The 16729-nt window shown below is 48.6% G+C and overlaps 1 protein-coding gene across 1 annotated transcript in view; it reads right to left on the reverse strand.

Moving 5' to 3' along the window:
- XRN2 (5'-3' exoribonuclease 2) overlaps positions 1-16729 on the reverse strand; it is a 376513-nt gene that overhangs the window by 191827 nt on the left and 167957 nt on the right. Inside the window, exon 17 of the mRNA XM_069608066.1 lies at positions 5164-5299. Coding sequence (XP_069464167.1) covers positions 5164-5299 — 136 coding nt within the window. The remainder of the gene's footprint in view (positions 1-5163; positions 5300-16729) is intronic.

Genomic DNA, 16729 nt, shown 5'->3' on the forward strand with positions numbered 1-16729 from the left:
CTGTGAGGACTGCCCTCTTCTGGTTGCTCGACCTTGGGTTGAGGAAAGCCCAAGTACTCTGCCAGATGTTCATGGAAGGCCTTGGTTGACGATGGTGTTGAGTCGTCCTCATCTGTCTCCACCTGCGGGTCCAGCAACAGAGGCGGCATGCTGGATGCAGAGGGCTGAGGTGTGGAGACCAAGCCCGGGGCTGCAGCAGAGGATGATGCAGAACTGACTGCACTATCGGTTGGGGGGCAGGCTGCTGAGGCTGAACAGGGGCGCCTGTACTGGGACTGCGGTGCCGGGAAACCATCCCTGATGGCGCCCCAGAGGATGACCCCCATCCAAAGAGATTTTATGAGCCCGATGAACCTTTCAAAGAACCTGTCCTCGCAGGCCGGAGTGGTGGTAGGCGATATTGACAGGGTAGAGGGCGGCTTCCTCCATCTGCTGCCTGCCTTGGATCACCGTCGGCCCGATTTTTTGAATGGCAGCAATTGTGTCGTGTTGCTCGGCTCACTGGGCCCAGTCCAGGACTAGAGTGTGGATCATGGGGTCTACCCTGTTCCTCAGGCCGAGGCCTGGTAGGCGTTTCGCCCTTGGCGGATCTGCCGTTAGAACTGCATATAGGCACCCCATCTGACATATTGCCTGTACTAGAGTGTAGCTCCTTGAGTGAAGAGCCGGTAATAGAACCTTCCAGTCCTGGGAGGATCCACTGACCCCTTGGGCTGGTGGCTGGTAATCGATTTAGCCTCTGTACTTGTGTTGGTACCATGATCAGCATGGTCGTGCAGGCGAGTCCTTGGGAAGTAGTCTCCCCTCCGGGGTGCGTTGGAAAATCGCTGATAGACAAAGGGCCTCATTCCGAGATTGGACGTAGCCATGGCGTTATTTGCGCCATGGCTGCCTCCAATACTGGGACCGGCACTGGTCTGGTTCAATGGGGACTTACCGGTGCATTCCGACCCATAGGGCTCAATGGCAATGGGGAAGGTACCAATTACGGGCCTGCTCATGGCAGGCCCATTGGCGCCCTAGTCCCTTAGCAGGACCTGTAAAAACGAGTGGTCCGACCACAAGTCCCTTACGGTTCACGCTAAGGAACGTCGGAATTGGGCGGAGGGGATTACCGGCACTTGTCTCCTTACCGGGGCCGGTAATCCCTAACCGCCCAACTCATAATGACCCCCCAAAGTCCTTTGGAGGCGATCTTTGGAAGAGCTCCCTCCACCTGGCTAACCTGTTCTTCAGAGACCTGGAGGAAAGTGTGTTGCACGCAGCCGTGGTCTGGGTCAAGGCAACGTAGGCAGAGAGCGTGGAGATCTTTAGTTGGAAAGAGCCTGTCGCAGGATGGACACCTGCTGAACCCTGTAGAAGTCAACATGCGCCGGGAAGGAGTGTGTCACATGAGGACCTAGTACCTGAATGATAAAGACAAAAGCCAGAAGAGAAGTATCCGAAGCCAAACCCAGGAATGCTGGTGAATTCGGCACGTTGACACGGAAAAGGGGACTGGTGTGGCAGCGGAGTCAGGGCAGCACATGCTCCCAGGGATGCAACCCCCGCACTCTAAATTTAAAGGGGAAACGGTTTTCTTCTGGTGAAAAAGGTTCCGTCTCCCGCCCATGCAGTATGGAGGAAAGGGGACAGGATGTCAGCGAGTAGGACTCAGACATTGCACCCACTAAACCTTTGCATACATAACTCGCACAAAAATCCACAACCATATTCTCGCTCAGCTACCCGCACACACTTCACCGCAACAAACCGCACCAACAGCACACCAGGTCTTGCATCGGTGCAATATTCACACCAAAGCTAAGCGCACAGTGAAAACCGAACTGAAGTCAACAGCACACCACTTTCTCACTTTCCTACTTTCTGTTCACCAGACTAACCCATTCCCACCCTCTTGTTTGCAGATCCACCCGAGCTCCTGGGGGACCAATTCCGTTGGTGATGGTGCGCAGTACAAATACCATTAACATGCAATACTACTTATATCCCTCTAATTTATCTTGGCCTACTTGTCTTTAAATACTCTTTATTTTTACAATGTAGTGCTTCTTTGGACCATATGTTCATGTATGAAGGTTAATGTATGCAACAATCTGTTTTCCAGGCGGCTGCGCAGGTGAGTGAAGGGCCTTCCTCTGAGACCCTCCTGGGCTCTTTGATTCCACTTAGCCTCTTCTGGGCCAGTTAGCCTCCTCTCCCTTCCTCACTCCAATCCCCAACTCGATTCCCCTCTTCTGCCTCCCGATCCGCCCACCTCCCCCGATTGGCCATCCTACCCTTCATTACAGACCTGCCCAAGGCAGCGCTCTGCCTGTGCAGCCCCTGTGGCTAAGGGCCCCAAGGCAAAGGGCGGCTTCTAAAGAGGCACACACGATCTGAAGCCGCACGTGTCAGCAGGGGAAGCCAGCCCTCAACCAGCAGCTACTAGGACCAGTACGGTATGAGTGGCCTAGAAGCCGGTCCACCATCAAACTTACCTACACCAGTACAATACTACAATTAATTCCACCGCCTCCCTCCTGCCACAGGACTCGAGTCTAGCTGTGCCCCATTGTCAAACTGTCCTCTACCCTTCGAGATTCGCACTCATTGACCAGATTCACATCTAGAAACTTCCATTACAGAATAGCACTGCATTTACTAGCTTGCGCCGCACAGGACAGTACTGCGATTGCCTTCTTCCCATGATACTGTAATTGATCATTAAACTGAGTACCAACTTTGACGATTGGCACACATTAACATTCACATCTAGAGAGCATCACTGGAGTGGTACTGTGTTCATTGGCTTGCGCCTCGTGAGGTGACACCAATTACTTTGCGCCCATTAAGACAATTCTGTATATTAGCTATACCCTTCACACCAGAGTTTTACTGCAGTAAGCCTCTTCCAGGTAAACCCACATTAGGGACAGACACTGGAATATCCCAGTTATACAACCCTAGTAAACCACTACCGAGACAGTGACTGAACCACCCAGCACTGTCACCCGACTAGACCATCTAAGGTAGTAAAAATTCTGGGAGTCTTGATGAACACCCCAACCTTAGAACCACAAATAAACGCAATCAAGAAATGCTTCTTCACACAAGAAACATACTTTTCCTTCACCCACACAACTCACTCGTCGCCCTCATGTCAAGAATAGACTACGCAAACAGCCACTACCTCGGGATGCCAGAATACCTCCTGAAGAAGCTACAACACATCCAAAAAGCAGCCGCCAGACTCTGCAAACTATCCAGAAGAGACTCCAGCACTAAAAATACTACATTGGCTCCCAGTCAAACATTGCATCACCTTCAAAACATTGTGCATAACACAGGGCAACCAACGGACAAGGGGCTGAATTCCTACAAAAGAAAATGACAATCCACAAGCCAACAGGACTCCTCAGATAAACTAATGAAGTCCACCTGGAACCAAAACCATATGTGGGGGCTCCCCTTTTCCCCACCTGGCTATAAAAACCTACAACAACATCCCGAAAGAAATAAGCACCAAAGATCACCTACAATTCAGAAAACTAAAAACCTGGTTCTTCAACACTGCAGAATCAAACTGAAACCAATCAAACAGTAAACACAAAAAACAGGTTGACAGAATTCAGGATGGCACAAACACCCAGAACCGACTATGGGCAACTCCTACAACAATAGAGACGACGTTAGGTGGAATAGGATACAAACGACAACCCATGAGGACAGAAATTAGCATCCCTGCCCAACCCCATCCAACAATCTCACCCACTCCATGAACACTACCAAGTGCCACACTTGGATGGAATTGTGAATGTTAGCAGTTCCCACATTTAGACAGTTGTGGATGCTGGAATGTGCCAGGCACGGACAGAGTTGTGAATGATGGCAGATGCCGCGCCTGGACATAGTTGCGAGCGTTGGCAGGTGCCACGCTTGGATGGAGTGTAAACAGTAGCCTTCATGACCGACTGAATGTCAAACATTGTGACATCTGGATAGAGTATCGGTTGTTGACCGATGCCGTGTCTGGACTGCACTGGGAATGCTATCAAGGCCAGATTTAGATGGAATCTGGAACACTAGCTTGCCCCACATACACACAGGTATTTTCAAAGTTAGGCAGGGGCCAAATTTGGACAGTTGTGAATATTGGTGGGCATCATAGGGAAGGGGTTATGAATGTCAGGCAGTGCCGATCTAGATAGAAATGCAGAGATAGTCACAGGTCACTCAGAAAGAACGTGGACATTTAGCACAACTTCTAGACAGCAATGCCAATGACAACCCACTAACAATTTCACCCCTCTGCATACACCTCAAACTCCAACCAACCACAACCCTATTGCACAACAAACCGCACAAAATTCACTACACCGCAACAAAACAAGCCACACAGACTAACAGCACATGACTGCTACCAATCGGAAAACACCCAAGCCCAGCGAATGGTGTTAACCGGGCTGAGGCTGCCAACGGCACATCACTGCCCTTGCACTTTTCCCACCACTTACTCCCACTAACTCACCCCCCCCTCCCTTTTCAGAGGTGCCACAAGACCACTTCGGTGGCGATAGTGCATGGTACAAATATCCTTTAACATTTTGTCCCAAGCTCAGCCCTCTCCCCCAGCTAAAATAAGCCTGGCTACCTCGGTCTATGCTACCAAATGTTCAAGTGGTAGACAGCCTTAGATTAAGTGGAGTTTTGTACTGCATCATGGTTTTATAAAGCCCTTAGACTGTAGAAAAAAGGACCCAGGCAGACATGCGGATGACTCGTGCACGTATGCATGTGGCCATGAACGTCATTTTCATATCGCACTGACAAAAATGATAAAAATATCAGTGTTTATACAGCTGGGCAAAAATACATTTGGGCAGGGCAATCTAAAGTACCGCAAAATACAAGTTATCTAGCTTATTAAAACATGCTATCCCCTAGCTTCCCCCCACTTTGCCTTAAAGTCTATACTCCACCACATTAAACTATACATGGCCAGGTTCACAATTGGAAACTAAAATAGCACGTTTCTGCTCACCAAGCACTGCTGTTCGGTAATGTGGCAGTTATTAGCAAAAGCAAATTAATGCAGGAAAATAAATGAAAACCAATCACCATCAATGCATACACAGTAGTACAGTTTCAAATGAAATGCAACATTCAACTTATGCTGAATACCTGGTAATAATATCGAAGAACCCAGCAGAGCCCTTCAACATAAGACTGTACAACTTTGCGACGGAATTTCTCATCGGAAGAATCAACATCAAATTTGTTCTTATAATAACGCTGTTTCCAACCTTCTTCCCATAACCTGCAGAAAAAACATTCAGTTTATCTTTGCTCATGTTAAGGACTGTTAACGGCAAGTAAATTGACTTCGGCACGACTTTAACCAATGGGAAACTACATAACAGTTCCAGCATGTGTAAGTGATTTGCATTGAACCAAAGAAAATTGATTAGTCTACAAGTGTCCAATAGCAACAAGGACACATTCCACAGGAAACCACAAGTAAAAATGTGTAAAAACTCCTCTCGGTCACAAAGTTGATTTTTGCCGTCACTCAACTTCGGCAAATTAAATGAAAGCCGTTTCTCACAGTTGGATTTTCATTTCTATGCAAATTCTCCCTACAACACAAGAACCATCCACCCTTCAGCCATTTTTGCTGGACGTGTTAGGCAAGATTGTATGTAGTAACCCTGTGGGAGACTACTCCAGCCTTGTCCTCTTGGCAATAGATAACCAACTATTGGTATAGGTCTATACTACACAAGTTGGTAGCGTGACCGAGCAGCCAGGCTTATCTCAAGAGGGGTAATTGTGAGCGGGAGAGGTGCAACAGAGGTTCACAAACACAAGTAGGAACAAGTTACTTACCTTTTCCAGCATGGGTTTGGCATGGATTCACATGCTCATGAATATTTCGTCAGGCTGGGCATCCTCGGTAAAGAAAAATCTGTTTAATTTCTGAATTGTCTTGCTTCCAACAACCAATCACTGAGCTCTGGGTCATACTGCCCCCAGCCAATGACTGCCCTCTACCCAAGCCCCTCTCGCAGCCATCTTCAGATTTGGTAACACGTAAAGTGGCAGTAGGACCAAGAGAAGAGCCACAGAGGGGTAGGTGGGAGGGTTCGCATTTGAATACATGCAAGCCCATGATAGAGAACAGTTACAAGTAACGTGTTCCTTCTCTAGCATGGGGTCTGGCATGGATTCATATGCTCATGAATGAATACATAGCAGTACACGCACCACCGCAGTAGGTGACTAGGCTCAATATAAGCATTTTACCTCCTCACCATGCTCACCTTCAAGCAAACAGGGATTCCAGGGAGCAGTCTAGAGTCAGCCAAGCAGCGCAACCTGTCGACGCAGTAGAATTTCGTGAAGGTGTGTAGACCTCCCCATCGCAGCCCTGCAGATGTCCAGCAGGGACACACCAGACAGGAATGATGTAGCAGGTAGCATGGTCTTTCGGATAGCCAGGTAGCGATCGGTTTGCCAACCAGTGACAGTGGGTGATGCAGCTGGAGAGCCATCTGAAAAATGAAAGCCTTGGACAGGCCCTTCCCATGGTTCACAGGACCAAAGTTGTCAAAGATCTGAGAGGAGAGGTTTTCCAGAAACTCTTCGTGCAGGCCACATAACTTCAGCGCTCTAGCCACATCCAGTGAGTGCAAAGTCCTTTCAGCCAGCGACAAAGGCGTCGGAAAAAAACGGTAACAGCAAGGGCTCGTTTAGATGAAAGTCCGATGGTACCATGGGCATGAACGAGGGGTGCATGCGCAGCACCACCCTTGTCTCGTGGAAAGTCAAGTAAGGTGGTTTACAGGAGAAAAACCTGGATCTCCCCATTCATCGTGCAGAGGTGTTGGCCACGAGAAAAGCCGTTTTCCACAACAAAAACCTGGTGGTGCAGAATGCATAGGCTCGAACAGTAAGCACCACATTGAGATTCCACGGCAGGGCCAGAGCCTTCACTGGCAGGAACAAGCAGAATAGTGCCTTGACCAATTCCTTGACCAATCAGTGCGACAACAAGGATGGTCGTTCTGGGCCAGCCCCAATTTGGCCAACGACAGCAAATAGGTAAGTACCCGAGCCGCCCTGACCTTCAGTGGGTCGATCTAGGAACTACACCAAATGGCACCTCTTCCATTGGAGTCCGTAGCATTTCAAATTAGACTATGCTCTAGCCATGGCGAGAACTTCCTTGCAGTCCGCCGTGATATTGTAGCCACCGAATTCTAGCACTGCACATGTCAGGTCTAGGTTCAGAGACCCTGGATCGTGGTGAAAAATGGTACATCCTTCCCAGGCGAGAAGTTCCGCAACCACCTGCGCAGGCGAACACGCAAGATCATAAATTCCTCCCTCTCCTCCGGTATTTTCCCTGACGCATTCAAAATAGTGCACGTCAAACCTCTAATAAAAAAACCTTCGCTCGACCCGCTTGAGCCCAAAAACTACCACCCAATCTCAAACACCAGGTTCCTTGCCAAACTCATTGACCGAACCGCCGACTCAACTAAATGCCTTTGTCGAAATCAACAACCTTCTAGACCCCGCCCAATCAGGTTTCAGATCACGTCACGGAACTGAAACCACCCTAACTTCGATCTGGGATGACCTTAAAATGACAGCAGACTCCGCGGGATGCGCCGCACTAATTCTACTCGGCCTATCGGCCGCCTACGACACGATCAATCACTCAAACCTCCTAGACCGCCTCCACTCCCTAGGAATTTGTGGAACCGCCCTTAAATGAATAGCTTCATTCCTCAAAGACAGGCACCAAATAACGACACTCCAGTTTTAGCTCTCAAGCCCGACCAGTAGACACGGGAGTCCCCCAAGGAGCATGTCTATCAGCCCTCCTGTTCAACCTCTACCTGATCACACTCCCTCCAATAATTCGTTCACACAATATCCTATGTTACAACTACGCCGACGACACCCAAAACTCCTGAACTCGAAACCCAACTCCCGACCTGGCATCCTGCCTCCTTAACATAGAACTCTGGATGACCCAAAGTCACCTCCTTCTAAACCCCTCCAAAACAGAAATCATGGTCTGCGGCAACTCCCACCTTCTTCCGCACCCACTACCCTGGCCACCCGCCATGGGCAACTCACCGACACCCTCCAACACAGTGAAAAATCTTGGATGCACCCTGGACTCCGACCTAACACTCTCGCGCCAAGTCAACAATGTCTCAAAATCCTGCCGCTACCACCTCAAAAACCTTAGGCGCATCCTTCCATACCTCTCATTTACCAACAGAGTCTCCGCGGTCCAATCAATCGTCATATCAAGACTCAACTATGGAAACCCCCTATACCTCGGAATTCATGCCTACCAACTAAATAAACCCCTATGAGCACAAAACGTGGCAGCCAAAATGCTACTTGCGCTTGGCCCAAGAGACCACGTATCCCCTGCCCTTAAGACACTGCACTGGCTTCCAGTAGCCCGTAGGGTGGCATTCAAAAACATTATGCCTCTCCCATCGAGCACTACATAAAACTGGACCTCAATATCTTCAAGACAAGCTAATACCTTACCACCCCACTCGCACCCTAAGATCACGCTCAGCCGGCCTCCTAGTAATTCCTAAGACAAACTCAGTCAGGTTAGACGGATCATCATTCTCAGCCCTGGCCCCAACCCTGTGGAACTCGCTCCCATCCCACATCCGCCTAACTGAAGATCTAACGGCCTTCCGCAAACTACTGAAAACCTGGCTCTTCCCCCAAGACTAATCGGTCCCAAACTAGCTTCTGCACAATAACACCCACCCATCAATCGACATGAAGCAAGAAATTTACAACTAAATAAACGCGAATGTAAACTATAAAGACAAACAATACTAAATGAGCAACGTAATGTGTGGAGAGCGGACGAGTGTGGAGGGCCAATGAATGTGGAGAGCGGACGAATTGCAGAATTGCATGACGTCCGTATTATGCCTTGGAATGCACGGGTCCTTTATAAGAGCACACCTCATATCACACCCCACGCTTACTCTCTCCTTACACCAGCACTCAACTAGAACACAGAGATACTATGACACCATTCGGTATAACTGTTCTCATATCAACGTCTTGCGCTCACTCCATCACTCTAAGTAATCATCACTGGTCTCGCACCCCCAGCCAGGCGTTCTCCTCAGGCCTAACGCTGCCACTCTCGGTCTGGATAATTCCGGCCAGATTGAACACATACTCCTGACCTCTCACCCACCACATCTACTGCTAGGAAGCAGCTATCACAGGAATTTCGCAAGAGCTGCACACATACCAGTTGCGCACACGCACCTTTTGACCCTCTCTTCTCCCTCTACTGACCAGAACTTCGGTTCCCAAGGGCGTTCAACCTACCAGCGCCTTCAGACCATACCAATGGTATATAAGGCGCTATGTAAGTGCAAAATAACATTACACTGGCAGCTTGACTGTTGGAAACGCCAACATGCTGAGGTGGTCCGGGTACCAGATCTGCCTCGATCACGCCGGTGCGATAAGGATCATTTGGCACTGTTTCAGTTGACTGATGACTCAAAGGTTTACAGGCAGCAGAGAACGCATACAGAAAGAGGGCGTCCCAAGGGAATGAGAACCTGTCCCCCCCATGCTCCCTTGCTGGGAAAACCCACTGGCAAACCTCCGGCACTTGTGTTTGTCGCAAAAAAGTCGATCTGGGGATTGCCCCATTTGAGAAACAGGTTCTCCACTAGGTCCTGCCGAAGTTCCCACTTGTGGCAACAGCAAAGCTCCCTGCTAAGTCGGCGACAGTGTTCTTTACTCCTGCCAGATGAAACAGGAGGAACATGCCCTGGGCGATGGCCCAGTGCCATAAGTCCTGTGTCTCTTTGGAGAGCGCTGGGGACTGACTTCATCCCGAAGGGTAGGGCCTTGAATTGGTAATGCACCCCCTGAAAGACAAAGCGCAGAAACTTGGTGTCCCTTGTGAATGGGGATGTGGAAGTAAGCATCCTCCAGGTCTAACAAAGTCTCCCTTTTCTAGCTGTCCGAACACATGTTGAGGGTTGGAGATGGAACGTTATTGTTTAGAGAGTTTATGCGAGTCAACTATACCAAGTGTACCATCCTTTCGAGTGGAGGTCTATGTGTGCTAGTGGAGGTTTTGAGGTACATCAGATGTATCAGTCTGGCCGGCTATGTGTGCACTAGGCCAGATGTGCTTAGCCTTAAGTGTATTCCATCATGCATGGATGCTTGGCCGTGCCTGCGGCCTGTGTTCACCCTAGTGGTGCGAGCTATATGTTCCATAGATTCAAGAGTCCTGTATATAGGGGGGGGGGGCTACACCCAACAGTGCGGTCCAAGAACAAGGCCAAGGTCACCCAGATTCAATAGTCCTGCACGGTGGGAGAGGCCCACATCTGAAAATGCAATACAGTACAAGGCTAAACAAGTCTGAGCCCACCCTAACAGTGCAATTTGAGTAGTAGGCTAAGAAGAGAATCTTTGAGTAGCAAGCCCCAGGTGTCCCCGTGCAGCAAGTTTCATCATATGGTAAGCCAGGGGGCTGTGCCTAATTGAGAAACCTCTATGGTCAGCAGGCAGCCCCAGGTTTCACAGAGCTGAGGGTCTACATATAAACGAGCAAACCGAAGGTGTTATCCCTCGAATTAGGTAGATGAGGGGGGCCTAGGCATGGAAGGCTGTGGGTTACAGCCGATTGCATAGCAAGTATTGTGGCAAGGTCATTCTAGATATTTTCTCTGCGTGTCAAACCAGGTTTGGTCTTTGTTAATTTCGCCTTTGGGGGGATTCAGGAGTGAAGCCTGCCTCTGGCTCCAGAGTATCTGGGTTAGGCAGGAAGTGAGGGAGGTGCCCGAAACTCCCTCTGCTTAGTCTCCTAGGAGACCCAAATGCACTGGCGAGTGGCTGGCTGACTGTCCAGGAAGGACAGCCACCCTGCTGGGTGAGTGACAGCTAGGCCGGCATGAATGCGAGAACTGAATAAAAGCAGAGTCTTTTGGCTTGGAAGGCAGAGTTGACCACTGGACGAAGGAACCGAAGAGCTTGAAGAGGACTCCTGTTGCAACTCCTGGACCGCTGGTTTGCCCGGTGAAGCCCTGCTGCAGTGCCAAAACGACAAGTTTGCATCAACAGAAGCTCCTGCAAGGGCTTCTCCCTTTGAGGTGGTGAAATTAATCAACTCCAAAGTAAGCCACCTGGACATCCATCTCGTAGCGGTTTGAATTTCCACAGAGTTGCTGCTGGAAACCGTAGAGCCAGGGAGAGGAACTCCAGATTGTGCGCGTTGCTTTTAAGGAAGGCCTAGATCTTTTGGAAGATCCTCCTGACTCCTAAGAAGGACCAAGACTGAGCCCCAACAGAGTGCGGGACCCCAGAAGCAAGGAAAGCCCACCTCAACAGCCAGCAACTGCATTGGTGCTATTTGCGGGAGCCGCGAGAAGCTGAAACGCGAAACAGCCACTGAAAGTGAAGTTTGCCGGTTGCCAGTTTTGACCATTGCAGGAGTCCCGACATCCTCCTTGTCCCCACGACCAGCAAGTTCTGCAGAGCTGCACAGGAACAGAAGTCATCAGCTGCATCTTTTTCTTCATTGCTAAGGTACTGTAAAACAAGTCTAAGAGAACTTAGCCCTTACTGTAGAGTGCTTGTAACGTCCAAGTCTAATCAGCTATATGGCCATACATTTGATGCGTCTTTATCAAAGACTCCCAAGAACTTGTGCTAAGACTTTTCCATTTACTTACCAGAAGTGCTTCATCCTATACAAGACTTATACCTATTGACTTTGGCTTAACCGATTGAATTTTATGACTAAGGATCTGAAAATATTTGCCCTGCTTAAAAATATTGGTGATCTCTTGTTCTAATAACCTTTGCCTTTTACCAACTTTTAAGAGTGTTCTGAATGCCAACAGTACGATATTAATGTTCCCAGCCCCCTGGTCATTGAAGTCACCTGTGGGTGTAGGTTGTGTCTGTGGGCCATCCCAAAAGGGTCTTGCCCGATTTAGAAACTCAATGTGTACAGTATTGAAGTGTTTGTGACCATTATATTGCTCCCTTCTAAAGGCGGCTTTATAACTGAAAGATAAATATTTTTTTATGCAAGAAACCGAGTGTAAGTTTATTTTAACACCTGTAACTGAATCTTTGTTTAACTCCACTACTGCTCACATTTCCCCTCTTGAGATAAGAATGGCTGCTCAACACGCTACCAAAACTGTGTAGTACTAGCTTATACCAAAAGTTGGGTTGCCCATACAGTTGCTTGTAGTGTTCCCAAAGGGTACTGCATTCAAACTTTGCCCAACGCGCATCAGCGATGTCAGTGGCCACTGATGGTGTGGTCCGGCACCATCTCTCCCTCTTGCAGAATTTCCAACGCCTGTGACTTGTCGTCGGGGAGGTGCAAGCCTGAACCACAGCTCCGAGTCGTAGCGTGCTACGATAGCGAGGGAGTTGGCTGCCTTGATGGTCGTGGCTGCAGAGTAGATCATGCTTTGTCCCATCGCATCCAACTTCTTCCCCTCGCTGTTAGGGTTGGACGCTGCCAAAGATGAAGAGCCCGACGACTTCTTGGCTGCTGCCGAGAACAAGTTCGGTGACGGTTGGGCCCTCAAGCACTTGGGCGCAGTGTCCAGCACCCTGTATTTCTTCTCTAGGCGGTCATAGAAGGGTTCTTCATGAGCGTCAGTCCTTCGTCCAAAATGTCATCCAAGAGCGGGACTAAAAGGATGACCTTCCGCTTTGCGGCGCTGATATAGGGAGCGCTCATCCTCCGACGCGAGACAGGTATGCAGTCGTAGCAGCGATTGCTCTGGTAGAATGGTCTCGGACGGCCATTCAGCGGTCAGTTTGCCAACCGGTAACAACGAATGAAGCAGCCGGAGAACCACCTGATATGAGGTTATTTATAATGCGCTTAATACCCAGAGGTTTCTAAGCGCGGACCAGGGGATCGAACCTGTGCTACTGTCTTGCTGACAAGGCAAGCATGTTGCCGCCGAGTTATCCTCCCAAGACCTGGAGATGGAAGCCTTGGACAAGGCCTTATCATGGTTCACAGGACCAAAGTTCACAAAAAGCTGAGAAGCCTTCCGGAAACTTTGTGCGGACCACATAAACTGCTAATTCCCTTCAACCTTGGAGACCCACCAACCCCCAGCTCTTTTGCTGAAAGACTTGATGTTTACACTGGAGTGAGCGAGACCTTTCTCACTCGTGTGTTTTTACCAGATTGTGTTTCTGGAGTCTGACCAACTCCATAGGCATCTGCTTTTTGTATGGTGACAAAGCACTATCAGTGCCATTGAGCATCCTTGTTATTTTTCTGATAAAGGTTTAAATACCTTTTCTTGGGTGAACTACAGTTCCCAAGAAGAGAGTCAAGTGAAATTGACTTTACTTTCCTTTTGTAAGCTAAGAATTGATGTAGTAACAGACCACTTATCTGCTTGATTTTGTTAAACCCACCTTTTGTATCGGTCTGTACTACACAATTTAGTAGTGTGACTGAGCAGCCAGGCCCATCTCAAGAGGGGTAATTATCTGTAGCAATGAAATTCTTATTTAAAAGTAACACTTATACTCAAGGTTTGACAACATTTAAATAAGCATACTTTAAAAAGGTTCAAGGTGTGTTTGGGAGAATTTTCAGTTTAGTGCTAAATTTCTCCCACCTTCGAGACCCCCCCCCCCCCAGCTCTTTTGCTGAACTTTGGGACTTTGAACTTTTATATTCTATGTGTTTTCTGTCCGTTTCTTTTGGTTGTGGAGTCTGAAAGTCCATAGGCATCTTTTACATTGTCACGCAGCACCTTCAGTGCAGTGGCACAGGGAAGTCTTACATTTCCCAACATTTAAATACCTTCTCTTGGATAAACTACCGTTTCCAAGAGCAGTGAAGTGAAATTGACTTACATTTGTAACTTTCTAGACCCAGCACACACCATCTTACAAAAGGGTGCTGGATGGGTTACTTAGTATCCCTTTGTACCCAAGTGAGGGTAAAATAGCTATTGCAAAGATCATAGGTGAAGGTTCAATGTAACTAGCACATTTGCATCCATTTAGTTATAGCCCATGCTTTTTAAACCAGTTGAAATCCATGATTATGTAACAAAAACCCTTTACACATCACCACAGCTTCTCAAGTAACAATTTTATGTTACCCTTTCCTCGATTAATGGCTAGTGGCAGTGGTTTACTTTTAACTAATGTGGTGTGCATTTACCACTGGCTGCTTTCGCAGCTGCAGTAAAGCACCCAAGGGTGCCATTTTTGTCAAAATGGCCCTGGTCTCTTTTCGCCATTTCTTTGTGGAAAGGTCCGAGATTTACTCTGCGCACCAAACCAGGTTTGGTGCCTTTGTTCGTTTTGCCTCTGGTGGGATACACTAGTGAAGCCCACCACTGGCTCCAGGGTGTCTGGCGGGGGTAGGTGCCAAAACTCTGCATAGTCTCCTAGGCGACAGGAATGCACTCTTAGTTGACTGGCCAGCTGGCGGTCCAATGGAAGAAACCTGCATAAAAAGGTGAGGCGTTTGGCTTGGAAGGCAGAGTCGACCACTGGACGAAGGAATCCGAAGACGACCTAGGAAGAGACGCCTGCTGCTACTCCTGAACCGTTGGTTTGCCTGTTGCTTCGAATTTGTGCTGAAGCTTCGAATTTGTATCGACAGACGCCCCTGAAAGGACGACTTCTCCCTTTGAGTTGGTGGGACCAATCAACTCCAATGTAAACCACCTGGACATCCTCTTGGAGCCGGTTGAAATTCCACTGCAGTTGCTGCTGGACCTGAATAGCCTGGGAGAGGACCACCAGATTGTGTGTGTTGCTTTTAAGCTGGGCAAGAGCTCCAGGAAGATCCTCCAGACTCCCAGGAAGCAGGACTGACCGAGCCTGGGCCACCTCAGAGTGCTGGACCCCAGATGCAAGGAAAGCCCATCTCGACAGCCAAGAACCGCTATGTTGCCATTTGCGGTAGGCGCCAGAAGCTGAAACACCGACATGCCACTTGTTTGAAGATTGCCAGTTTCAAGCAGTGAGCATCCCATTGCAGTGCAAGAGCCCCCAGAAGTCCTCCCTCTTGTCCCCTCGACTGAGGCCCAGGAACACTAGGATCTGCAGAGCTGCACAGGAACAGGAGTCATCTGCTGCACTTTTTCTTCAATTTATGGTACTGTACAGTTTGAGCAACTGTGCAACCTCACTTGTCATTGGAGAGTTGTCTTGGTCACCTTTTGTAGAGTTGCCAGCTTCTTTACCTCAAGCCTAATCAGCTTGTGGCCCCACTTTGATTTCTTCTTATTCTACAAAGACTTCGAAAACATTGTGCAAGACTTACTTACCTGCAAGTAGTGCTTCAGCTCACCTTGACTTTTGCCAACTAAACATTGGCTGGCCTGGCTCCCTGAATGACTCCTCTGCTTAGGTGTGGTCTTCCTTCCAGGAAGGGGTAAACTGACTTTGAATTGGGGTTATTTTTGAAAGTATTTACCTGCTTAAGAATGACTGAATACTTGTCTTATTGTGAAACATCTTTTCTTTGAAATTCCTCTGTAGAGTTTTCTAAATCCAAACAGTGATACATTAATGTCCCCAGCACTCTAACTATTGAAGTCACCCGAGGTTGTAGGTAGTGTGTGGGCCATCCTAAAAAGGGTACTTACTGATTTAGAAAACTAAGTGTATTTTGAAGTGTATTACTTTATATTGCTCCCTTCTGAAGAAGGCTTACTCTGACTTTAATTGTTTCATGAAGAAACCTTGTGTGCAAGTTTATTTGAATACTTGTCACTGAATCTGTATAACTCCCCACAGCTCACATGGACCCCTCTTGAAATAAGCCTGGCTGCTCAACACGCTACCAAACTGTAGTACAGACATACTAAAGGTTGGGTTCCTATTGCCAGGTGGTCAGTGTTGTAGTGCACCCAAAGGGTACTGCATAGTCTTGCCTAACACTACCACTGTGCTTTTCGACTGCAGACAGAACCCTCAGCTGCAGTACAGCATCCATGGATGGCCAGTCAAAATGGCCTGGTCCTTTTTTATGTCATTTTCTGTTTGTGAAGACTTCTTAGGTTTTACTCTGTGCATCGAAACAGATGAGCATTTTTTGGTCTTCAGCCCTGAAGCCCGCTGCCCAGTGTGTCTGGAAGGACAGGACGCGAGGGAGGTTCCCTCGACATCCCTGTCCTTTGTCTCTAGGAATGTCTGAAGGCAACCAGTCCTGATTGGCTGGATGGCCTTTCAGGACAACCCCCTCCTGCTGTGCGATTGACCGCCTAGGCTGTGCATGAATGGGAGAAACCTGCTTAAGAGGCAAGGTTTTGGGACTAGCGGCACTCAAACACTTGGAGAAAGACCTGCAGAAACCGAGAACGAAGCTTGCTGCACCCTCCTGGACCTCTGAATTGCCCAGTGAAGCCCTGTTGCTGGGTTTAAACTCCTTTTTCAATTCGACAGAGGAGCTCTGGAAGGGACGACTTCTCCGGTTGGGTTAGTGGGACCAACTAACCCAGAGATAAACACCACTGGACCATCTTCCCTTACTGGCTGTACTGCTTCATTGCTGCATAAACGGAGTACTGGGGGTCAAGTAATCCGTAGTCGAGTCAAAAGTCTGAAATCTGGCTAGAAGCTCCAGGAGTCTACCAAGGACCCTCCAGAAAAAGTAAGACCAGAGCTCGAGTCTCCCCACAAGAGTGCAGGACCCAAGGAG

Source organism: Ambystoma mexicanum, chromosome 4q, assembly GCF_040938575.1.
Source record: "Ambystoma mexicanum isolate Mex_15411 chromosome 4q, UKY_AmexF1_1, whole genome shotgun sequence".
NCBI lineage: Eukaryota > Metazoa > Chordata > Amphibia > Caudata > Ambystomatidae > Ambystoma > Ambystoma mexicanum.